Raw genomic sequence first — 26,298 nt, 5'->3', positions numbered from 1 at the left:
TGTTTGGTGACCTTCCAGCTACCCTTTTCTCATCAGATTTGGTATTGCCTTGACTAACGGAGAGCTATCGCCTCCAACCGAGTGTTTCAGAAGTGTTTAATAACCAATTGTGCATGCAATTCACTCGGAGGTTAATGTCGCATGAAGGAATGTCACACTTACGGTGTCACCATCTCCAAATGGGACTCCCTGTTCTATCTAAAGCCGACTGGCTGCTCAAGCCTGCACGGCTGCAGAAAGAGAGGCAGAAAAGGGAACAGCTCCCCTGCTCTAAAGTGCACAAACTTGGCACACGAAGGCTGAGGTCGTTGAAGGAAACCCAAGTTAATGACAGCAGGCTGAAGTGATTATTCCACCCGGAGTTGGAATGTTCCAATTCTGATCAAAATCGCCTAATGAGCCCAACTGTTATTTTGATTTTTTTATGTGTGTGTATTTCCACCAGTGGATCAGCACCAATTTGAGGCCTCGGGAAGATTTAACAAACATCTAAACACCGTAATAGATTTGTTAGGCTAAGTGCTACTGTTGCTCAGTGTGTATATTTTATGCTGTATTTTTATTTTCTGGAGGTAGAACAACTATTCAATAACCCTGCCTATAACAGCGTATTCCACTTTACTTTATTAAATCTATTTCACATATTAGAGACCAAAATGGGAGATTGTGGCTCTTTACACAAGAACAGTGCTATTTTTTTGTTCCTGTTTTGTAAATGCAGGCAGGCCGAACAGAGCAGTAATTAAATTACTGGGAAGATAGAGTGATAACAAAAACACCTGTCTATAAATCTGCCAATGAAGCCTAATCGTGAATGGAAGCCTTACTGACACATTGGTGTTCTGGTTTTGTTCAAATCCAATTAGAGCAGGAGGCAAAAGAGAACATAACAAACAACAATAAGAGCAGATTATTAACAGTGATGGATGCGCGGCAGCGTGGATGCTGTAAAAACCCTGCATGTAGCAGGTGATGTGTGCGCTGGCTGCCCACCGCGCTTCGGGCAGATTAATGGGAGTGTGTTTACCTTTAAAGGGCCTTTCAAACAAACACACGTGCTTTTTCTGCGTCGGTCAGGAAACATCCCAAAGCTGACGAACTCTGGTGCTAAAAACTGTCTTAACCTCTGTGTGCGTTGCGATTGTTAAATATTGGTTTGTAGATGGCTCCGCGGGTCGCGGCTCCCGCCTCTGCTGATAAATGTGACATTGAACTCGCAATGCCAAGTGGGCAGATTGCAGCGTTTTGTCTTGTGTAAACAGCAAGCGTTTGTGTAATTAACTACCAGAGGGCAAAACCCACACCAACATGTGTGGAAAGCTCGGCTGTGACGGAGCCAATAAGCATAATCGATGGAAATGGTGTTATTAAAAGTCTCGCGCTGACACTGTGCACGTGTCTGACTGAGGAAATAATGTTTATTTCTTCCCAACTCACTGATTTGCTTCTGCTTTGTTGCTTTAAGTGGCCTCGGTTCAGCTTTTAAAGTTTCAAAGGAACAATCCTCGCCGTTGCCATCCTTGGAAGTTTCTCTCCAACACAACATTGAAAAATGATCAAAAGCAAACAAGGCGGTTTGCATGTAAGCACATGAGCAACAACATCTTCACATATTCCCAAGGAGGCGCCCGCAGAAAAATTAATAGCATGATATTTTTGCAAACGTGTAGCGAGCGCTCGCTGCTTACCAAGAGGACAATGACAAATGTAGTCATTTATCAGATCCATGCACGAGCCTCCGTTCAGACAAGGCTGCAACCAGCAGTCATTTACATTCTCGGAGCACGTTCTTCCTGCAGGACAGGGAAAAAAACAAAATCAACTCTCTTTAATGCCACAGGAAGCACACTTTAAGGCAGCCCTTGACGAACACATTTCACTGTCGCCGCGAGCTCTCAGTAATGAGGGGAGGCTGTAATGCACGGCCATCGCCACATATAGAAACACACGCAGCGCACATTAGGCACCTGTAATCAACAGCCGTTGTTTGAGTGTAGATGGTTTATTTCAGGCAGCAGCTAACTGCTTTGAATTGAACTAGCTGGAGATGTGACTATTCATGTGTCCAACAAGCACAGCCTGGATCCCAGCAGCTCGCGGGCGAAACGTGAGATGTAGAAATGGATTTTAATGACAAATCTAATGCTGGATACTGGATCTGGCCTCTGGTCTGGCAGATTTGTGGGCACACTGGCGACTGAAGAGCCACACATGTGACATTCTCTCCTCACATGATCTACACCGAGAGGTCGTTGCACTTTGGCAGCGTGACCCCATTTAATGGCAACAGCTCTGTTAATTATGAACTGCGAGCTATTTAATTAAGGTGGCTGCAGACTAAATATGCTCTGCATAGTAGTTTTAAAAACTTTGACACATGATTGGGACAAACGCTGTCAGATTCTTAATGGCCACATTCCATGTTGGAAGCAAAGCTATTCATGAACTACATGCGTTATAACTGAGTTATAAGGTTATGTGAACGTGCAAGGTTTTACTCAAGATTCTACTAAAACCTCTTTAATGCTTTGATTTTTGTTTGATAGTTTCTATGATATAAAAGCGTCAAAAATGGCAAAAATAGCAAAAACAAATGATCCAAAAATTTCCATTAAAGCAAATTCCATCTGACCAGCCTTTGGATTAAGTTAGGGGGGGCTGTGCCATAAACATGCTCGTGGGTTCACTTGAAGGTCAAGTTCAAGACCTTACGTGCACGCCCATCAAGCCTTGGTTCAGTCCAGCCCTCTGTGCACCTTCAAGGGGAAAAATGAACCTCCGGCTGTAAATAGGTGGACACTCAGTTTAGATGGTCTCGTACCCGCAAAGCCTGGGGGGCACCGGCACTGATAACCACTGGGCAGGTCGACGCAGGTGGCCCCGTTTGTACACGGGAAGCTGTCGCACTCATTTGTTTCCAGTTCACACAGCGGCCCCTCGAATCCGGGCCGGCAGCGGCAGGTGTAGTTGTTCTGCTGGTCCAGGCAGACGCCGTGCTCGGAGCAAAGGTGGTCAAGGCAGTAATCAATGTCCTCCTCACAGTAGACACCGGTGAATCCTCCCGGGCAGACGCAGCTGGGGGGGGAGAAGGTTTTAATGGTGTTGGAAAGCAAAGCAGCCTCCTTTCAGACGGAAAGGAGAACAACAGTAAAGGTCAGGGCTTTTAAAGCGACTGAGACATCCCTGATCTGGAAGCTCACCTGTAACCATCAATCTCATCCACACAAGTGGCTCCATTCTGACACCAATGTTGGACACAATCGTTCACGTCGAGGCGGCAGTTCTGCCCGGACCAGCCCGGCGCGCAGATGCACGTGTAGCTGCTGGCGTTATTCAGCACGCAGCGTCCTCCGTTGTCACACGGCTGTTAATAAAGGAGGGCCGTTAAGCAGACGCGGCGTGAATTAAAGAGCACGCGGCGCCAATGCGCGCAAAATTCGCTCCTTTTGGGTTCCTAATGGCTTCAACTGGACTGAGCTGGATCTGGTGCGGGGTGAAAACCATTAGTTTACAATGCGGCCCCCTCATCATTTCTCGCTCCTGGCTGCCTGCGAATGAGCTTCATTACTATCAAATGACACACTTATGAATACTGATGCGAGCTTTGTAGCGAGTTCACTCACTGTTCCACGCTGCACCTACATCATGTCCGACCACACCGGATCAGTGGTCATTAGGGGGCCCGGATCTCTAATATGCAGCGGCGGTGCAAATATAGCAGAAAAGGCTGCGAATGCAATCGTTTCATCAGCTCTGTTATGACACATGCGGGATTTTCTAGAACGCTGATTTTCAGGCATGTGATCAAACGCTACTTAAGCTCTGGTTCTTTCCCCGACTCCTGTGAACGTGCTCCTCTTCCTCCACGCACCCGCTCACTTTGTCCAGGGTGCCTTTGAAATTTTGACGCGAACGGGCCAGATTCACAAAGTTCGCGCTGGCTTTAAACACGCGGCATGTGCTCCAACACGAGTGCAGATTTGTGCGCTCATAAAAGCAAAAAAAGCTAAAGTACACTTCAGTCATTTCTGCATTAGTCAGGACTCGATGTTTACAGCTTCTCAGTGTGTTTATGGATTATGGCATACGCTGTCACTCTTCCTATGGGATGCTGACTTATTTTTATCCGCGTGTATAAGAGAGGATTATCCCACATTTTCACAGTAAGATACTGAATTAACATCTGATACCTCCTCGATTGAGGATGTGGTGTTGAAATTCAATATTACGGAGCAATAATAAAAATCAAGGGAATGCCCAGACATGGAGTCAGAGCGATGATCTATGCACAAACCCACAACTGCTAAACAAGAGCAACTGTGGCTCCATCTTCACCCACTTGAAGGCTTTGGGGGCAGGGTACACGGCACGTGTACTCAAGGCTGCCGGGCAGATCCAAGCACCAAGTCCCAGGAGGACACGAGTTGTTGGGGAGAGCGCAGGCATCGACGTCGATTTCACAGTTCTTTCCCACAAATCCTTAAAAAAAGAATATTGATTATTCTTTGTGAAATAATCGTATCACGTGATGGGAAAAGTCCCCTACAGGCGCTCATTTACAATTCAGCCCACACCTTTTTCTTTCTGAGCTGCGGCAGAAGAATTTGACTATTTTAGACCCACAGTTGCCGCTAATACTGTCCAAATAATGGCTCTTCAATATTCAACACGTTAGATAGTCCCTTGTCCAGATCGACTGCCCCTTAAATGGCTCCTCGAGTCGTCTGCAAAGGTTTGTTGAGCTGTCCCACCCAAGATATGATGGTTGCCTGAACTTTGTTTTTTTTTCTTTCTGTCAGCACTTTGGCCTTAAGAAACACTGGCAGCCTGTTTAGGACTTACATCATCTTACACAATGCATGCTGGGAGAGTGCAGAGATGGCCTGAAAGGCTCTGAAATGGATGGATGGAGGGAGGCAGGGAGAGATGGAGGGATGGATGGAGGGACAGAGGGATGGATGGAGGGACAGATGGATGGATGGATGGAGGGAAGCAGGGAGTGATGGAGGGGTGGATGGATGCATGGAGGGATGGGTAAACTTTCCATTCTCAATCTCACTGATACATTAAAGAGTTAATAAAGAGCTTTTTGTTTTTTAATAATGCGGCGCTCCACCTAAGGTTATTTAAATGCCAGCGTGCGGCGTTGGGCATGCACATTGTTCAGTTTTATAATGAGAGCAATAAGTTCTGGCCACATTTGCTGTAAACTACTCGATTAATCAGGTAAGAGAAGCTGTTGTCAGACACACTATCCCTGCCAGCATCACGACGCTCCATCAGTTAACACAATTTAAATTCAGCCTTGGTCTGTCTGGCACGGAAGGCAATTACAGGTAAATGATAATAATGGCCGTTTCATAATGTTTTATTATGAAACAAAATATCTGCACAATTTTGGTTGTGTTATCAAGCACTGTTAATGAGCCTGGATGGTTCATTTTCCCCAGTTGTCAGTCACATAACCCAGGTCTAAATTGATGCTTTAGTAATATGAGTGTGACTCTTCTGGCTGTCCTCAGTCCTCATAACAGTTGTATTATTAGTAACAGTAAACACACAAAATGGTTTCTCCCACCTGACTTCCTTCCTAATGTTTCTCAGAGCAACAGAGTCACCTCCAGTGACACTGACATTACCAGAGTCACCCTGGCCGACCACTTCATGCCACAGATGAGTTCAGAAGGTCTGCAGATGCCATAACGGACACAGACACCGTGCAGCTCGGGTGACGTGTCCACGTACCTGCAGGACACCGGCATGTGTAGCGCCCCGGTAAGTCAACACATGTTCCATTGTGCTGACAGGGGAAGGAACCACATTCATTAATCTCAGTCTCGCAGTATTCACCTGAGAAGAAGAACAAGATGAAGAAGAACAAGAAGATCAAATTAGAATTAAAAGGTTTTGGCTCTAGAAATTGGCGTTTGTGGATGTAGAGATGTGGAGAGACCACCGACGCCCTTGTGCACTGATGATCATGGCCCTGGAATCCAAAACACCTCCATCGCTTTCATCACAGTCAGCACGGATGCTGAAATATTTGGTTTTCGCTCCCATTAACATTTCAGAAAGATACTTTTTTTGGCGTTACAGATTCAGCCCCTGCTGAGAACACGCTGTATCATGTACGTCACCGCATTGGTTAGTTTGAAACAAAGCGCTAAATAAAAATAACTCCTCAGCTTTACATTGCACGTCACATGTCTGTGGCTTTTCAGGCGGCTCGCCAGCTTAATTAAATCTGGTCTTCGCAAAGTAATTTGTATTGATGATTCGGGTCTCCCAGGAACATTTTGGCCGATTTCTAAAAGAAAAAGGCCACACGGGTGGTCCATTCCAAGGAAATGGCTTTAAGAAGTCATGAGAGAGTGTTGGAGTTCTCCGGAAATCTTCCAAATATTCAAGTTAAAAGAAGGACTGAGCTGATATCAGTTGTGCTCAGGGCAACCATCTGCAGATTTCAGCAGCGTAATGAGAAGAAATCTTGTTTTGGAGGCAAAAAAAAGGGTCTAGCAGGTGTTTTGTGGGTTTCTTTTACCACTGCTGTAATTCAAGTTTTAATGGAAAAGTATTATGATTCAAACCTAAGCAGGCTAATGTAAATCTTGGCGAGCAGTGGTGATAGCGCTGATAGTTTAATGTTTTTAATCTCTTTAGACAGGCTTAAGATTTACACCTGTGATTGTGATTTTTCAAAAAGGAAGTGAACAAAGCCTCCCCGGTTTGTTACTTTGAGCATCATTTTCAGTTACATAGCACACAAAAGAACATTAAACACAATTATCCTTCAATGTTTTGAGCAGCTGACATGATTAGCATTACTTTTATATTTAGCAAGAAAAGCAAATGTGCATATTGGCTAAAAATACATTCCACCTGGGACAAAAGTGTATTTAGGCACAGACATCCCTTTAATACGATATGAAATGCTGGTGCTGAGTGCCTGGAAACACAAAATGAGATGTAGGAGAAACAGACCCCGGGTCTGACAGGCTCGTTCTCTCCTTAAGAAAATGGACACCTGATAATGAGCTCTGTCTGGGCTGAAGGATGAGCGGAAGGGGTGTGTGTGTGTGTGTGTGTGTGTGTGTGTGTGTGTGTGTGTGTGTGTGTGTGTGTGTGTGTGGTGTGTGTGTGTGTGTGTGTGTTTGGGAGGTGCAGGGTCTCTGATAGGACATTCATTTGATGCTCAGCTGCCTCAGCATCTGCCGCTCTCACAGATAGGGTTTGCGGGGGCTGGCGTCTTCCAGTGCAGGGTATTAATTTAAAATGCTTCTACCATCAATACTCCAGCTGCGGCGACACGTACTGGAAAAGTCTCTTCTCGGCGGAGGCGCCCTAATGCTACAGCACAAACACCGTGATTGATATCATCTGCGTGCCGTTGCTACAGGTCATTATATACAAACACGCCCCGCAGCGCAGCGGCAAAATCCACATATCTGTCCAACTGAAAAGAAGGAATAAAATGCGTTTTTTATCAAATTTGAATTCTAACTCCAGGCTGTTGCGGGAACCGAGGTATTCAGGTTAGGAGATAATAAAAAGTCCTTTATTATAGCGTGGCCGTAGAAATTAAAAATCTGCCAGCACGTTGCCGCCACAGGCCTCCATCAGGTCTCATCTAATACGCCCGCCAACCTGCTCCCTCCTCTACAGAGACAAAGGTCAGATAACATGGCTGGCCCAGGTGGGGCACGAACAGAGTACAGCTCATGGTGTTTAACAGTAGATTTCCAATGACTTGATGCAATTCCTGCGACCTGACGTAACCTCTGTGAAGCAGTTGGCTTTGCTCGTGTTATCACGATGATTGCAGGAGCCACCCTTGTGATTGCCTGTTGTTCTCATGGTCAGCTATGTTTTGCCTCTCCAGCAGGTTATCATTAAGGCTGGGAGCTTCTCTGGAGCCGACAGGGGGGGCATTTGGAAGAAACCACCACTTCTCCAAATTTCCCAGTTTATTTTGTGACGATTTGCTGGACAGATTCCATATTGTGTCACAAAGTTGACCTGATCCAGATCTTGTGTTTGAACTAAAAGTAGTTCTCTTGTGATCCTTTTGGCTTTATTCTATGTTCGATCGATAGTCCAACTTTTGTGATGTCCATAAGTGGACCAGCAACTCACTAAAGTTTCTGTTTTGCTGTTTGATTTTGGTATTATATACCGGTAATAAATAAATATATATATATATATATATACAGTATATAAATAATACCCTGGTATTGTGTGAAGCTCTTTTATGCCTGAACTACTTAAGATTGCTTGTTATTTAAATTGTTGCTCTTAAATCGACATAGTCTTAGTGCTTCTTTGCTTTTTGCTATGGGTCTATGTTTGAGTTGTGGCTCCCCTCCTGGAGAAGAGTCCACCAGCCGCCACTGTTCATTAAAGATAATAAATCATGCTTCAGCCGAAAAAAGTGCACTTTTGAGGAGCTTTTACATTTTAGAAGAATTAGAGGCGCATTCCGAGGGTGTGCCTTTTGGTACTGGATCTTTAATGGGTGTCTTAAACATAAAATGCATATCATGTAAGTTTTCAATTGCTTCTATCAGCTCCCAGTTTTGCTGGCATAATGCCAAGAGATGGTATTGAGGGTACATGAATAAATACATTTTTGAAACCAACCGCAGCCCTGATGCATAGGTCCGACTGACGCATTGATATTTGATCTCGTTGTACGCCGTTCTGGACAGAGCCTGCAATCCCATTGGCCATTCTGTGCTGCCTGGTTTGAAATTCCAAAGCAGAAATCCTATGATGTCACGATGGATTCCATCAGTCGGGAAGACCTGCCGTGGCCTGAGAGACAATTTTCCATTACTGGAGTGGCGACAGATTTCAGCCTTTGAAGAGAATGGAGGCGGGAAGGGGGGGGGGGGGGGGGGGGGGGGGAGGGGGGGGGGGGTAGTAGTGCTGTGTAAGGGCTCACTGAAGCGGCAGGTGAGAGCAGGTCTAGCAGCCGGATTGGGATACACGCCATTGACAAAATCCAGGGTGCAATGAAAAGAGGGGGGAAACAACGCTTGTTGTTTAACTTGTTTAAAGGGATGTTGTGGGCTATCGGCTGTAATCCGAATTGGGTCGGTGGTAGCTCGGCCTGATGAGGACTGGGCTGAAAAGGGTTCTGGAGGGTTCTTGGTTCAAGATCTGGTGCAGACAAAACATGGAAGGTGTTCTGGAATTAGGGGAGCTGCCAGAAAACCTTCAGAGCAATGTCATCTGATCAGACAGGACCAGAGGTCTCTTTGTTAGACACCATTTTCAGAACCAGAGAAAGCGAATGAAAAGGCAATAATCACAGGCACCCAACCCAAAGTCTATTTTTGACTTTTTTGGTTCATTTTTACAAAAGTGTTGTGTTCATGAAAGGGGAAAAAAGCTTGTTGCCATGGTAATCACTTGGGATGAAGGTGGTAAAAACACAAAACTGAAAAGAAAACTATTTCAATATGGTCAGACAGGGCAGTACTCTGGAGAATCGTGCAATTAACAAAGGATTGAACAAAGGAATAAAAATATATGGCGATCAAGGCTACAGGCGACATCGTGATAAAGAAACTGAACCAGACAGATGATGAAAGTTGAGCTGAATTTACAGGCCGCGTCTAGGGAAGCACCAATGTTGCTGGACAACAACAATAACAATAACAACAATAATAATAATAAATCCATTGAGGAGGTGCGCTCGTTGGTATTGGCAGGTTTAATGTTTACAGGGTGCAACAATCATGTGTGTCACCTCTACTACGCTCCAATGACTGACCTCACCAAAATAGGAGTAATTTGCCAAGAAGTAGTTCCAAAAAAATAAGAGATTCAAGAGGCTTAATGGAAAAGTATGGAAGTATGCCTTCATGACAACGGCCAACCTTGACATATCAATGAGGCGCAATAGTTTCTGAACAGCTCTGAAAGGCTAGCAAGACTACAAAAGAAATAAATACTTTGAGTTTCCTGTTCTTGTCAGAGTGCTGTTGATTGTTATCCCTATTGTAGAAAAAGATCCAGCTTTTCTCCGTACATGGTTGTTACATACGATTGCAAACCTGTGCTAACAGTGCGCACGGCCACTGTCTCCTCTATCTTTCCCCAGACACCAATCACCCACTCCTCACCCCATGATCAATTATCCCCATTGGGGTGTGTATCAGCGACATCGAGCCGTAAATCTAGACGGGACCAAGAGGACCAAGAAAGAACCAGGACGTCTCACCTGTGAATCCAAGTGGGCATTTGCAGGTGTACTCTGGGGGGGACGACGGCTGGCTCGTGGTTATGCACGTGGCTCCGTTGGCGCAGCTGTTTGGCTGGACCAGGCAGGCGTCGCCCACGTACTGGCAGAGCTCGCCGGTCCATCCCGGAGAGCAAACACACTGCAGCAAGACAGGACACACGCATCTGTGTGTGCAAATATTCCGATTCATTCCAACGCTAATTACAGAGGGTTCCTCTTTACGAAATGAGGCCTCGCTCATAATTATTTACAACTGCTTGACACTCATTAACCTTTAACTCAGGCAGACCTGGAAAGACTCAACTGCCAGATTATACAGTACATCATGATCAGAAATCAGATAATAGCCTTCGTACTATCGAAAATCATAGCGATGAGAAGCCATTGCAAATAAGAAAAGATTTTTTATGTCCATTATTTATTTAAAGACGCTAGGTCATTACTGGATTATGTGATGTAGGGGCATGGTGGCACAACGGACAGCTCACCGCGGGACGGTGTTAGCATGGAGTTAGCATGGTTCATTTTCTGGCAGTACGCATTTCAGACTCAAACGAAAATAGAACCCATCTCAAAAGTACAATATTCCGTTAAAAAGCATTTAAAAATAAGTGTTTTGCAACCAAAGGGGGTTGATTTTGGCCAACCCTTCAAAAAATGAAACCCCTAACGTTTGATTTCAGACCACAAATCAGTGAGTGGCTTACTGAAAGAAAACTGATGGAGAGCAATTAAGTACTGTGGGCCATTATGAAGCACTGTAAGGTGTTACAGACATAAGAGTGACCAACAGAGAGGTGTCCTTCAGAGCAAAAAGCCTCCCTATGCCAGCAATAAGTAATGGTTAAGAACCAGAATGCTTCTCTCACTCTCCCCCCTTTCATGTCATGCTGTAAAGCAGCTTTAAAGGGACTAATAACACCAAACGGTTGTCAACATGATGCAACAGCTGAAAGGTCCAACATATATTTTTAATCATCACACCCACAGAAAAACACATTCATTTCATGCTAATACTAAAGCAGGAGTGATTTCTTTCTTCTTTTTTCCTTTTCCTGGGTGTTCATTATGGCTCCAGCCTTGCGTTACTCACCTGAAATCCGCCAATTACACTCAAGCACAATCCCTCATTGAGGCAGTTGATATTGAGCAGCCTGCAGTGGTCAATTATTTCTTGGCAATTCTTCCCGGAAAAACCACGCAGACATCTGTTAAGCAGAGGTCAGTGTCATTAAAATCAATTCACCCAGAGCCCTGAGCTCTAGCATGATTTTAACCATTACAAGAAGTATGCGGTTCTAATTTTATTTTCTTGATATGGACATGATCGACACAGTGGAGGCGAGCAGCACTTCCAGTCTCTCCGCTCTGGATCGTCAAATGCATGCAGCACTGTTATTCCCAGCAGTTTAGACTGAGGATTTTCCTGTAAATGTAAAAATCCTTTTTTCTGTCAAATATAATAGTTTTCTGTGATTCTTTCAAAAATACAAGACATATATTTTTGCTGAATCATTAGGCCAGTCTGACAGAAACCAGTCTACCTCCTCTTGAAGTTTGAGGGCAACAGAAAGTCCCAATAAGAGTCTTTGTTTCACTGAAGCACTGCCAGCTTAACATTGGTGAGCACAGAAAATGCCTAAGCAGGGAGTTCTGTTAGACCTCGGTTTTTTCCAGGACCCCAAAGCCGGCAAAAACGCAGTGGGAATAAAGTCCAAACACAAAGTCTTTATCAAAAGACCAATTTGGCAGCTGTCCTGGACCACAGGGGAAGAACTCCTTCAGTCTTCTGGGGCACACAGAGCCAACACGGCAGTCAGGTCCAGCACATGCTGCACTCCAGCAGGGCAGCATGGAGACTGTGAAAACCACAATAACACTCCAACGCTGGCAGGCAGGCGCTCCGTCCTTAAATAGGTGGCCTGATGTAGATTGCACACAGGTGCGCCTGCCTGCAGCGCCAGCTGCAGCAAATTAACTCCTCCACGCCCCCTGCAGGAAGAAGCAAACAGGACCACAACAACACACAACCCGGAACCATGGACCCCAACAGGTTCCTCTGTAAAAGCATGGTTGAGATCCGGCTTCAGCCAACCCAGTAAGCTGACAATGTTGCAAGCAGCAATGTGGTTGATGTCGTTTTTATCATTTGATGTGATCAGTTTAATGAGTGGGCCCATTATCTGGTGTTTCCAGGTTAGGCTGTGTTTCCAGGTGTGGGCTACAGCCCTACTCAGAACCTCCCTAAAACACACTGTCTACAAACACAAGTCAACATTTCTGCCTCTTTGGTGCCGAATAAACAGACAACACCTGACTTTATTTATGAGGATTTAATGATAATATCAAAATCAGTCATCTGAGGGCTGAGGTTCAGCTTTTTCCCCACGCAGGTGCGTATTAACGCTGAAAATTCAGAACCTGATACAAACGATGACGATATAAAGACAGGATGATAAAATAAAGAGGCCGCCTCGCCCCTCCCCTTCATTCTCGGTGGGAGAGAGAGCTGCAAAGCTTTCGAATTATCTGGAGAGGCCCCCATCGCGAGTGTCGTACCTGCAGATAGAGTCGTTTCCCTTTGACACACAGGTAGCGTTGTTGAGGCACGGCGATGGGCTGCACACACTCTCCTTCTGCTTCCTGCAGTCTGGGACCATATTAACATCTGCACAGACACATTCTGGCGCCTGACGACGAGACAAAACAGGTCATCTGTTAGCGCAGGGAAACGGGGTTACATTACACAAGGGTGCACGAAATTACCAAGAGTGAGGGTAAAAATAATGGCTTTGCTTCTAAAATTGCACCTTTACTGACTTGCATTAATTTTAATGGCCTAAACGGGTAAAGGAAATAAAAGCAAGAGCAGGTCCTGCAAATGGAATCATTGGAGCTGTAAAAGTCAAAAATTAGTTTAGCAAATAACAACACTGCGCAAAGTTTTGGCATTATTTTGCTACGTACCTCCTTTAATTTGATTTGAAATTAAATGTTTTGTGAACATACTGTATGTAGCACACAATTAGCAAGTGTGCTTATTAAAAAAAGGTCAAATAAGGACAATAAGGCAAATATTACTTTTTCTGCTCCTCCTGCTTGTGCAAAATGTGTCGAAATATGAATAATAGAAATAATATGTCGTAAAAAAAAAAAGCAGTTAATGAGAGAAGATTGGAAGTGGAACGCAAGTGCTTAAACTCTTTATCCTCTCTCTGTGGGGGGACATTTCAATTAGACGTCGCGGCTTTCCAGATCAACTCATTTGATAACGTCGGATGACAACGCGCTGATTTCCGCTCCTCACGTGTGAGGCGCTGCAGTTTGGTCCCTGCAGACACGCAGGCTGGGTGCAGTCGATGTGGCAGCGGAGTCCTGCAAACCCGTCTGGGCAATGGCAAACGAACCCGCCGGGACCTTCGCTGCACATCCCACCATTCCTGCATGGATTCGGCTCACAAGGATTGTTCCAGGTCTCACAAGGCGGGTCTGGGAAATTTAAAAAAAGAATAAGAAAACAAGTACAAAACTGTGAAAATGGGATTAAATCAACCTGGTAATATCAAACTAAAATGTTTTTTTCACCCCGACATGCTGATTTTACTTTACCACTGCAGTGAACGTGCACTAAAGGGTTAAAAATGGTTGTAAAGATGGATGTAAATAGTTTTCCTGCAGTATTTATGAAATGCGAGTCTATCGGCTCGGTCCTGCTCTCCAGGTCAGAGCTCCACAATAGGGCAGCTCAGGACAAATCAGTTCTGACCGTGATACCACGAATGCACCACAAACTTTCCCATCACGCGGATTCTGCCATGCTAACATTGTACCAGCAAGGCATAAAAGTAGACCAAACTCTCTGTGGATTTTAAGGTGAAGCAAAAAAAAAATGGATGTAATTCCCCAGTGAGAGATTTCCTTTTTGTGTTCTTCACAAGGTAGCCACACATTTATCTTTCCAGGGACTCTTTCTTTGCATATTTTTTTTTAATCCCCCTGCTGATACCGAAGCAGCCGTACCCCAGAGGCCCCTGCGTATCCTCCACTGCGGGCATCAATCTTGCGCGTACCAGTTCGGGCCATGCCTTCCCCTCGTTCTCCATCAGAAATCCAGTTTTCAAAACAGGTCCATTAAAACTTCTGCCGGTGCGATAGCGACACTTATTTTCCACTGGAGAGAGGCGGGAAAGTGTCCTTCTACTCCTGGGCTCATTTCAAATAACAGATGGAATAACATGGTGCACATTGTCGCCCGTGTTTTAGTTTCCCATAAAGCCGTTCATCTCATTTAACATCGCCGGGCTAGAGATGAACTGGAGATAGCAAACATGCGTAAAAATATCACGTTGTGTCAGTGTCTAATTAAAAAGTTGAACGAGGCTAATGAAAGAAGGTACAGTGCAAAGGAAACTTGAAGAATATGATATTGGCACTAACAAGGCTTGTGGAAAAAAACAAAACAATTAATACTTTGGACCAAATTGAAATGACTCCAGACTGATGCTAATGCCGCGTGTCTAAAACCCCGGAGGTAGTGCAGAGGAGCGTCCAATCAAAAGCAAATCTCATTTGAAAGATCCCACGAGTTTGGCTCATTATTCTGTGCGCATAGACTTTGGCCTGTGAGGGCAGCCGGTGCCGCAGCAGCCGCTAACTTCCAGTTGATTAATGAGGCAACTGCGGCGGCAAGGTAGAGGAGGCGCCGGCTCCCCCGGAACTCCCAAGGAGCTGATGCTGCAGGACACCGCGGCTACATGAAAGCACCCGGTGGAGCCCACTTAGCTGAGAACGCAGCAGAAAATTAAAACAAATTGAATGAAAGCCGCAGCAGCGGGAGGGGCTTTCGGCTGGCTGCTTTTCTTTCCTCGTTTTTTTTATATAACTATCAATGAAATTTAAAACAAAAGAGCTCCGCTATCAGAAACCTCCGGCTACTTCCTCCACGCTTCAACGCGATATTTCAAGATTTCTGAAACAAGTTTAGCGTTTGTGTCCAAAGGACCTGCGCTTTCTTCTTCTGCCGCCAAGACTTCATCCGTCCCCGTCGGGCTGGGCGCCGCTAATAACAAGCTGAAACCAGGGAGGCAACCTCGGACGACGCCGAGAGGCATCGAGACCAGGACAAATTGTTCTCCAGCCGGAACTATGAATCGAGGTTCAAGAGCCCCCTGGTCCTCTCTTCCCCCCTTTGTCACTGACTCGTTTTCCCTGGAATCTGTGACATCCAGGAATTATGCAGGTCTGCTAACCTTTATGTACACAACGGCTTTTGACCTCATTGTACATTTGGAGGCAAATGACACCCATTAACTCTGTAATAAAGGGGGAAGCCTGGAAATATTCAAAGGTCAGCAGGTCACAAATGTTCTAAATTCGACAGGAATGAAATTTCGCCGTCAGTGGGGAATATTAAAGCTATGTCCAATTCTCTTTGATTAATGATTCATGGGAAAAAAGGCATTTACATAATTTAGCGCCGACTTGGCTAAAGTGGGTATTACCCCGAACAGACCGCCGTAAACATATGTGCAAGCCTCAACAGACTGAATGAAAGGAATTTAAATGTGAAGTAAAGCGGCGTCGCATGTGGGTCAGTCGTCCGTCTGCGGTGGCGAGAGAGGGTTCAGCCGGATGAATAACAAACAGAAGCTCCGCGCCGATTTAACACAAGCAGAAACGATCCACCATAAATCCCACTTTAATTGAACGCTGTAAACTTTCCTTTTATCAACAGTGACACGCTCGGTTAGCCAGCAGTTTGGCCTCGGCTCTTTACAGGCTGCCCGCCGTGACGTGAGGAATTCGATCTGGAGTGGCCTCTGGGTGCATTACGATGACAAATACAACATCGAGTGGGACCGGGTACAAAACCCACAAGGAAACGTTGATATTTAAAAAGATATATGGCTTTTGGAGTTCCCGGCTTTGACCTTTTCCAAAGATCGTTGCCACTGCCAGGCAAATGACGCGGCTGTGCATACAGAGGTGGGGCGGGGCTTCATATTCCTGTCGGGGCTCAACAGGAGGGCCTTTCGCGGACGGACGAGCGGTCCCACGCACGCATGCTGCCTACCTCCCCCCGACCGACACAGGCACTTGAAGGAGACGGGCGACGCTTGAACGCAGCTTCCCTGTTTGCAAATCCTGCCGCAGTTTTCTCTGCCGATGACTTCGGAGCAGTCGGGCCCTGCAAACAGCAAACAAACGCCCCGATTTAGGGATTTCTGTTCCCACACAGTTAGGACTGGTGATGAAATGAGAGGTGAGGACATAAGTGTTTAATTAAGTGGTTTGTTATCAGGTAATTATGCAGGTCCGTTATCAAACTCTGCATGTTTGATGGCAGCATTGGTACCTAATCTGACCAGCATAACAGTGGTAAATGATGGGTTTATTGGGGGGGTGTCGATGCTAAAAATGAGGACTAAAAAGTGGCCTGATGTTCTTCATAAAACGGATGTAGAAACAAACATTCGTGGCGTGCTGTTGATACCTGAGAAATGCGGAGGGCAGAGACATTTGTACGCTCTGTGGTTTGGGTCTGCCGAGCCGTTGCTCAAGCAGACCCCTTGATTTTTACACGGGTTCTCCAAACAGGGATCCGACATTTCACAGAACATGCCGGAGTAGTGATGGTAGCACCGACAGGTGTAGGCGCTGTCCTCCGGGCCCGCCTGACAGGCGCCGCTCCCCGAACAAAGCCGCAGCAGCGGCGAGGCCTGACAGAGCTGGACCTTCACAGACACGTTTAGCCTCAAGCCAAGCTTGCAGAGCTGCGGGTCTCCATCATGCAGAGCGATGAAATAATGATGACCCGGGTTCAGCCACTTGGTCTCGACATGCTCGCTTTCGTTCACATTGTGGGGGAAGAGAAACTGATCCGCGAGGGCTCCGGGGACGGAGCAGCTCTCAAAGTTTCCCTCTGACACGTTGAGGAGCCTGATGCCGTATGACTTCAGGGTTTCGTCAGCAGACATCGCCAGTTTGTCTCCGTGCTGGAGCCGAAGCGGGCAAATCTGCGGGAAGTTGAGGGAAGGTCCGGCGGACTCCGGTCCCTGGTGAGACCCCCAGCACTCCGAGGGGCTGCCACAGATGTTCCCTGTGAGAGTCCAGTTCATTTTGATCACATGCTGTTTAGGGTGCCACTCGAGGGGAGCCTGGCCACCGCAGACTGTTTGGCACTCGATCATGTGGACAGTGACAAAAACGAGCACCAAGGAAAGACTCGATGGTTCCATTTTAAAAAAAAAATAATCTCAAAAAAGGAAAGTTTGCTTGGTGCTTTTAAGAGAAGCGCTGTCAGCGATCCTCACGAGATGTCGTCCTCCCAGAATGCCACACGGGGTCTGCAAACCACAAAGCAACAGCGGTGTTTAACATCCTGAAAAATATGAGGGTGATGTTGAAACCAAACAAACAAGCCAACCAAAAAAACCCCCCAAAAAACAACGCCACAGGAAGTGCGCTGCTCCATTGCGCGGGAACTCTGGCGAGACTAGCATAGCTGTCATAATCGCACGCGCGCACACTGCTGACCACCAAGTGTGTCACAGCAGCCTCGGCTTCCCGGAGCTTTCTACAGAGAGTGACAATGTCAGATAAAATATTCTCTCTCCCCTGCCGGTGTCTCAGCGTCTAGCCGTGAGATGAGCTCAGGCAGACAGCATTGTCCCTCCCCCCCCCACTCTCTCCTGGGCCTTTTTCAGAAGTGTGCACAAGATAAAAACAACAAAAGGGGAGTCGGCGCCCGGCGAGGGAGAAACTCTGCCTCCTGATCAGTCCGCGAGGGCCGATGTGGCGATAAGTCAGACAGCACTTAATGTGGAGCAACGCTGTCAATAAAAGGGGGGGTGAATAGGAGGTTGAATGAGGCCGCAGCTATTGTTGGAGCGCTCATAAGACCGAGGGCGAGATGGGAAACCATGGTTCCCTTGCGGATTTCATGAATTTACATCCAAATAAAAATAAAAAAGTGGTTGGAAGTGGCTTAATATGTGAAGGATTTGTCGAGATAGATCATCACTGAGGGGGGAGTTGTAATATTTATTACAGTTATTTAGTTCTTTTCATGCTGCCTCTCCAAGACCAATTATGCAGGCCTACATGAATTGAGAGACGGGGGGGGTGGGGTGGGGGGTTCTCTGATGCGCTGTGATGATGAACAGAGCTCCATTAATAACTCAACTATGCTGCTTTCTTCCGTCCTGTTCAATCGAGCTAATACGTGTCAAAGGTGCGGACCTTTGATGCCACCTTTGTTGTGACAGTGAAATGACTGTGGTGGCGCCGTGCGTTTCAGGCGTCCTGAAGCATGCAACGCCCCGCCCCCCACCACCACCCAACACAATCAAAAGCCTCATTTGCTGCATGGCTTCCTTGCAGCCGTAGGTAACATCAGAGCAGCACGCTTCGAGTCAACAGTCCTTCGGCGGGGTCGTACGGGGTCACAGCCGCGCAAACATAATGGGTTTTTGACATTCATAATAGCCGCGGCGATTCCGACGTGACATGGCGTGCTCGCACGGGCAGGCGAGTACCACGATGCATCAAGACCTTGTGCGCCGCAACGGCAATGGGGTCACCTCTGATCCCAACAACCGGAGCAGGGAAGGTCCAAAAGAGAGCATGTGGTACCGACAGTCGCCAAGCGTTCCGGTTCGCCCCCAAAAAAGTCAAGGTTTACTGTCGTTTGTCAATCACAAGTTAGTCGTTGGATCGTTTTCAATTAGTTGACGCTGGCGAGATGACGAAATCATTTTGAAAACCTTTGAAACCGGCGCCGTCGATACCGCTCATCCCTCCTAATTCTGCAGAAGATCAAATTCATTCAATCTCGATAGCTTTCCGCGCTAATTGTGATGCTGTTCCAACAATCCGCACAGTCGGCCACAGCTGGAATAAACCGTTTCTTTCGAGGGATGTTAAGGCGCTTTCATGCCATTGATCAGGAATAAACTGCAGCCTGAACACCGAGATGTTACGAGTAATAACGGCCATGGGGTCGGACGCAGGCTCGCAGTTCCGCCAGGGTCAACTCATTCCCTGCCGCTTTTATGGTAGCTTCACTTCAGCACCGCGCTTTAGGATGCCGACCACGCACGTGTGCAGGGGGCAATGGATCAAGGGAGCTTTGTAAATCCTCACTTGACTAATGACCCAGAGACACGCAGAGAGGGCACAACAAACGAGCACCTCAAGCGACGGCCCGCCGTATGTCATAGATGACACACGGCGCCCGGCGGTTTCTGCAGCATTGTTGAATACAGTTGTTTTTAATTTTTGGCGCAGGTGTATTCCTTAAACAATAAAATAGCCATTTTGTTGATGACAGTAAACGCAACACCGGTCCCAAACTTTGGCCCAGTGGAAACATTTTCAAACTTTGCTGTCTAAAGAAGCAAAAGTTTGACTTATTATCATGCCAATGCGATACCCAGATCAGGATAAAGAGGCTGCTGGGGGGGGGGGGGGGGGGATCATCTGCTAGTTAGAGTATAATGATACTTCTGCTCGGAATGAGGACGTACAGGTGTAAGTAGAAGAAAACACCGTGGAGATAAACAGCCTGAGCCCCCTCGTATATGGAAATGTGTCATTATGATTCCATGTTTGGGCCTTGACAGCTGCACCGTCTGAACGCGTCTCCTCGCCGTATTTTGAGAGCTCTGTGTTTTTCTTTGCCCGCTGCATGGGATATTACATTTATACGCATCACAAGTAGGATAAAACTTGGAGTGGGGAATAAATTGAATTTATAAATTAATTTGAATGTGACGACTCACTTCTGCACACGTGCACACACACTCAAGCAGAAATATCTCCATGGTAGCAACAGAGAGATGATTCTTGCTAAAGGGCTGCCAGCATTGTAGTGCAGTTTGGATTTTGGATTTTGAGAGGTCTTATTACGAGACCCCAAACACAACAGTGTGGGGCCGTGGTGGCCGTGTCAGAGCTCTGCCAACTCTAGAGAAAACTAGAAGCACCTTTTCCAGGTGTTGATTTGGCTCATAATTCAATCGCAAAAAACCTTCCACAGCCACCTGATCTGAATGTTTGAAAGTTAAAGTGATCGAATCCTGAACAAGTTGCAGCCCCCAGGTGTGCCATCAAGTAGCACGTACCATTTTTTTTGGTTTGTTTTTGGTATGACGGCCCATTTCTGAGGAGGATATAGCAGAATGAGGTGGTGTCATTGTTACTGAAAGGAATGCAGATGGGTTTGTTTTTTTTAACCAAAAACACACTCGGTTCACTCTTGGATTTGTAACAGAGGAAAAGAAACAAACCAAAAAAATCCCTGTCATACTTCATTCAATTACCAGCAGGGCCACAGCAGAGCCGCTGAATGACTGATTAGCCAAACACCAGCAGGCAACTGGCCACAGCTGCTGCTGGCCTGATCACCGGTTCTCCCTGGGTAGCTATCCTGGATCAGCGCTAATCGGTAACTGATGAGCACCGGGGCCTGAGTTCTCCAAAACAAACCCTTGCATCTTTTTTCCACCTCTAACTGCAGACCTGAGCAGAAACTAAACAATGTGAGTTTTTTTTTTTTAATGATAGCTTTCTATTTCTGGCTAAGAGAATGACTTCTTAGTGTCATCTGAGGGGCTAATAAGGGACCAAACACGAGTTTCTGTAGCAGTATTACCCAAAAGAACTTTGACCTTTGTTAAAATAAAGCCAGCAGCAGCACAGCTCTAGCAGGAATACTTCTTTTTCATGAATATTTTTGTTCCTTATGTCAACACTTTCATTTGACAATATCTCCCCTCTAGTGGGCTGATGGGCTTCCTGTTCACCACAAACTTTAGAGAGACACCTCAATAAGGTAAGGCTGTGCATCTTGATTTGCTTATTTTTACCTCTTGTTCAAAACTTGGAGAAATTGTAGAGGCTCGAGAGGCTACGAAGCATGAGTAGTTTCTATTAGCTAGTGGTACAAAACCCTGCAGGAAATGTCCAAATGTTTATTTCAATTTCAATGCATCATCTGATTTACATTACCAAAATGTTACTGCTTGAAAGCTGCATTAATGTTCTCATTGATCTGCAGAAGGCTATCAAGTCGCATCCCTATGTAGCTTGCTATTAGCATCACAGAGCATGTAGCATAAATATGCAGCGTTTGATAGTGGCCTCTGGCTCTGTGGGAGAGTGCTGCCTCAGTGCCCATGCTGCCCTGACCCTTATATCCCCTCCATCACATGCAGTCACAGAATTGTATGCTATTTTTTTGATTGGATGGCAAAGCCTGCTTAGGTATCATCACAAATTAACAGAGCGCATAGAGCAAATTTTCAATACATCCAAATCTGCATAAAATTGTTAAAAAAGACCAGGACCTACACCAACAGTCAGTCAGTGGGCTGAGACTGGCCAGCACGCTGCCTCACACACGTTTGGATCCAAAAGAGTGCTTTAAACAACAGCTTAAGCCTTCAGACTGAGATGGAATGACCCCGTTCTGCAGCCGCAAGGCCCCGGATTTACCAACAGACACATAATCTGTCTAGGAGAACACGTGCACGGGCCATCTGCCGCCACAGCGTCTCTGTTTACTGGCAATTAGCAGTGTAAGGTTAAAACATGCGGGATGTGAGCTCACCATTGATATGAGAGGTTGCTCCGAGCTGGCTTGGTGATTCGCAACATCTTTTTTTTTTTTTGGAAGAGTTTTTCTTTTCTTTTCCCTCCCACTGTCTGTCACTCAGGGGGAATAGGGCAGCTGAGCCGTCGACGCACAATCAGGAGCAAACGCGTTGCTAAGGAGATGTGATCAGACACTGAGGGCTGAAGGCGCGTCTGCTTGCTGGAATCAAGGTCCTCCTGGGTAGGACAGGGCGGGGATACAGCCTGCCTGATTGATTATTTAATCAGGCTTAACTAAATATTTATAAACCAAGCCGAGTCATTATCTCCTGTAAATAACCAATGCGCTCTCTCGGAGTCAGGTTTATCTATTTTAGGTATGTATATGGGGGGGGTTCATAATAAAAAAAGGAGCGGGCTGTTTAATAAATGCAGTTGAACCATGACAGATATGGCTTAAGGAACACGTTTAATAAACATTAATTCCAAAAAACCATTAAACCCATTCATTCAAGGAATTGATGGCCATTTCCTGTAGTACCTATAGCTAATAAATACACATTACGGCGATTCTTTGCCATGCATGAGCTGTCACAACTACTTGGCCTGATAATTAGATGAAGGCTGCCGCTGATACAGCCGCCACCGTAGCACAGCCTCCTCTAAATGCTGCCGGGAATCAGTGGGATATTTTTGGAAAAACACATATGTCTCCACACATGAACTCCCATAGAACGTATTCAATTAGATTTTCTTTTTTTTGGTTCAGACGTGGAAAGACAGGTTAGGGTTAGGAGGACAGACACAGGTTTTGTGTTCAAACGTGATTTTCGTTCGTCCTGGTAATGTTTTTGACAGTTTTCTCGCAGTATAAGCTCGTCCCCGGCTCTCCCACCTCCCCCATTCGTGGTCGGCATAGCGACATCCTCAGCAATCAGTCTTAGTGGTCTTTGTTGTTGTGTAACAAATAGGTAAGGGGTTAAGCTGCCTCACTCCGGGACATTCCAGTACCAGGGAAGGAGGGCAGAGTTAGACCATTTACTATCTCAGCCCAGAAACCCTCCAGCTGGTCATGGATCAAACCCAAAGAGAATCCATTCATAAGTTTCTGAAATATTCCATCGTGTCTAATGTTCATTATTCATTTGTTTATTTATTTATTTGGGTGGGCGGGGAATTGACATTAGATTCTAGTAGCTTTAAAGAGCTGCTAGCTTGTCAGAGGTAGCAATTGGATGCTGTAACCCTGTATTTTCCATGCAAACCCAAGACGGTGGGTGGGGAGGGGGGACGGGGACGCTAACGATTTGAGGACACATGCAAACACTCAACACAAGGGAGAAGTTCTGAGAGTTCTTCAGGAGCTGCAAACCAAATCCTCCATCACAACCAGCACAAAGAGGAATCTTCTCATATCCATCCATCTAATTGGTGCCGGTACAAAAGAGGACTGCTTATTTGGTCCAGCTTAAGTGGAGCCCTGAGATGGGGAACGAGATTGTTTATTTCAAGAGACAGAATCTGAGCGTCCTCCTGCAGCAGCAGCAGAGTGGAAGGAGATGCAGAGAAGGACGGTTCCAAGACGTGTTTTTCATTCCACATTCTGCCGTTACTCATGAATTGTTAAAAACAAGCCCAAACAACAAACAACCATTCACTTCCTGCGATAGGCGGCGGCACGATTCCTTGACCCACTTCCATGCTGTAGCTTCGAGAGGCGCAGAGCGAGATGACAGTTCTCTCCATAAAGGTCACTGGCTTCTGTAACATCTTACTCGGTTTGATTGTTTGTTCACAACAGAATTTCACCTTAAATTTGATCAGGGATTTTCCTCTTGGGTTTCTCCTCCTCCGGCTCTGCCTGCTGGAACGTGTTGCCCAGAAGCCCCACGGACGCTCTTCAGCGTCAGGTAATTCCAGGATCAATTTTGAGGACGCCGTTGTCGTCGAGCATCGCTGTGAATCAACCAACTGACCTTAAGATCTGATATATTCTATCCTCTCCACTTCTCCCGCTGAAAGACATTTAAGTTTTCAAATTTGGTTTGCTTCCCCGCTGTGACGAGATTAACGAGCTGCCCTTTTGCTCGGAGCGTCGGCCATATTTCCTGCAGCATTAGGTGTCTTCATTAGATGTAGAAATATTGACCTTCACGCCTTTTTATGAGAATGTACAGTGGAGGGAAAACAGGCATTTATCTCTTATGGCCCTGCAAACACTTCTCATCACTCCAAATCTCCCGACGCTTCAGCGTGTCCGTGCCCAGGATGCCTCGGAACCCAATTCATCTCTTATGAAATTCCTGTTTGTTCCCGTTTGTCCAGCAAACCCCAACATGAAGAGTAACACCAGAACTGTCTATAGCGACTTCACTCCTACTGACCGATATGAATTTCACCATCAACTGCAATTAAAGTAACGGAGAGCCGCATATTAAATACACAATTCATTAAATCTAAAGCGACTGCAAGCGCTTTAATTAGTTAACTTTAAAATAATTACAGTAAATGAATTTTTACAGGCAAGTCAAACAAAAGGTGGCAAATTATTCATTAGGAGTTATTTGCGGGACTTTGTAACGCCTTGTTGTGTGGTAAAAAGTCTGTGGGCTGGAGGCACTTTTGGACTGAACGTGCTGACTCAACAACATGGTAATCAAGCCCACGGTTCTGCACACACAGTCAGCTGCACCGAGCCCACAGAGAAATCCTCAGATCCCTCCTGAATATAGATATAATTAGATCATCCTGCTGAATTATGAACTCTGGCACTTGTGTGTGCTGCACACAGTGTGGAGAATCTGCAGATAAACAATATTTTACACCAAAACACAGCTAAAGCATGTTCCAGCTCGATAATAAATGATAATAACGATAATAAATGTGGTGGTGTTGTATGCTCGTGGCACTAATAAGCTATTTGTGCGCGGCAAATAAAGAGTTTTCAAATTTAGGAGCTTTTAGCACCACATTTCAGGAGGAAACTTACAAGTCAACGTACCGACGGCCTCATGTTGGAATTGCCAGAAAGCCGGAATGTCTAACGCAAAATTGAATTCAATACATCTGTGTGACTGGTAGGGGATTAATAAACACGGACACACTTGCTGACCTTTTCCCCTCATCGCTGAGCTCTGGGATAAATGTGGAAGTCACAATAGTTATTCTAAATAAATATACAGTATAGAGATGTTTCCCTGTGGATCTCCAGTGTGCCCGCAAACAATGGTTTACCATCGGCCAGGGAGGAAGTAACCAGAAAACAAGCACGTTCAGGGGGATCACCCTCCGTGGAAGCCACAGATAAATAATTAGGTAAATGATTAAATAAGTAAATAGGAAGAATTGATTGTGACCTCGTTAAGGCGTCAGGGGGGTCGTAGGGCGGAACAGCGCACCAGTGTTCCTCCACAGCCACAGCGAATTTCACACGGTCCTTGAAAATAAGGTGGGAAAAAATGAGGTTTTGGAATCGCAGCACAGATGAATGTAAGTTTGGTGATTGATGGTGAGCAGCACAATGCTGCCCATGCACAGGTCTGGGGTTTAAATCCGGGTGACATGGGGTTAAACGTGGCTGCAGATCGTGTTTGGTGTTGCCCCATAAACGATACTGGAGTCGAGAAGGCCTCGGAAACACAAGGACTTCTGCCTTTACCTTTGGGATTTAAATATTGCACATAAAGGCTAATAGATTATTATCCCTGTCACCTTTCCTCAAGCAATGATGCTGTAAAGCTGCCATCAAGGCCCCGATGCGTTCACATAACACAGTTACTCTGGAAAGAAACGGGCTGTATATGAAAGAGGAAAGGTACGTCCATAAAGTGTGTCAAATTCCTGGGAAGCAATGACCATCGGAACTCCTCGGAGCCGACTTCATGACTACGACAGTGAATGTGTTCCCTCTGAGCCAAACAATGCTAATCTTTTTGGAGTGCGTGCAATGGAGACGCCTTTCAAACAGTCTTTTATGCGTGGATGTAGAAGTAGAGAAGAAAAGATTGTTTTCTTTATTCTCGTCTCTTTATTGAGATTACGATCACTGCAAAGGATCCCAAATGTTCAAAGGACACTCGAGGAACAAAGCGCACAATGTGCCGTTTTGATAAAGACATGAAAACTCAATTTCCTTTGTGCAAAGTTCTCTTAAGATGATAATTAATGGCGAGTTGGGTAGAAAATTTGGTGGCGTCGACCGGAGGTGGGAACGTGCAATCGGAGGAGGGAAGCGCTCACGATTTTCCTTGAAACCTTTTTTCCAGTGCGGGAATGAGTTGTTTCAAACAAATCCAGAATAGCCGTCATTTTATGGTAATGACCGCACACCAAAGCATTCGGTGAGGCGGACATTTTCCATCCGGCCTTGCAAAATATCTGAATAAATAAACGTGCGACCGTGGAAATTGTTGCTTTGTCAAAAATCAACTCAAAAATATGAATATAAAATATCACAT

General features: G+C 45.8%; 1 protein-coding gene across 1 annotated transcript in view; it reads right to left on the bottom strand.

Moving 5' to 3' along the window:
- eys (eyes shut homolog) overlaps positions 1–22,049 on the bottom strand; it is a 101,077-nt gene extending 79,028 nt beyond the window's left edge. The window contains exons 1-12 of the mRNA XM_057047223.1: positions 21,858–22,049; positions 16,740–17,592; positions 16,320–16,433; positions 13,554–13,735; positions 12,806–12,936; positions 11,340–11,454; positions 10,226–10,385; positions 5,746–5,850; positions 4,340–4,479; positions 3,201–3,364; positions 2,822–3,075; positions 1,689–1,793 (exon numbers count right to left, since the gene is read on the bottom strand). Coding sequence (XP_056903203.1) covers positions 1,689–1,793; positions 2,822–3,075; positions 3,201–3,364; positions 4,340–4,479; positions 5,746–5,850; positions 10,226–10,385; positions 11,340–11,454; positions 12,806–12,936; positions 13,554–13,735; positions 16,320–16,433; positions 16,740–17,484 — 2,215 coding nt within the window. The 5' untranslated portion in view covers positions 17,485–17,592; positions 21,858–22,049. The remainder of the gene's footprint in view (positions 1–1,688; positions 1,794–2,821; positions 3,076–3,200; positions 3,365–4,339; positions 4,480–5,745; positions 5,851–10,225; positions 10,386–11,339; positions 11,455–12,805; positions 12,937–13,553; positions 13,736–16,319; positions 16,434–16,739; positions 17,593–21,857) is intronic.
- Positions 22,050–26,298: the final 4,249 nt, after the last annotated feature.

The sequence above is a fragment of the Takifugu flavidus genome, chromosome 11 (genome assembly GCF_003711565.1).
Source record: "Takifugu flavidus isolate HTHZ2018 chromosome 11, ASM371156v2, whole genome shotgun sequence".
NCBI classification, from domain to species: Eukaryota; Metazoa; Chordata; class Actinopteri; order Tetraodontiformes; family Tetraodontidae; genus Takifugu; species Takifugu flavidus.
The sequence above is the reverse complement of the archived record's forward strand: the minus strand, read 5'-3'. Positions and strand labels throughout refer to the sequence as shown.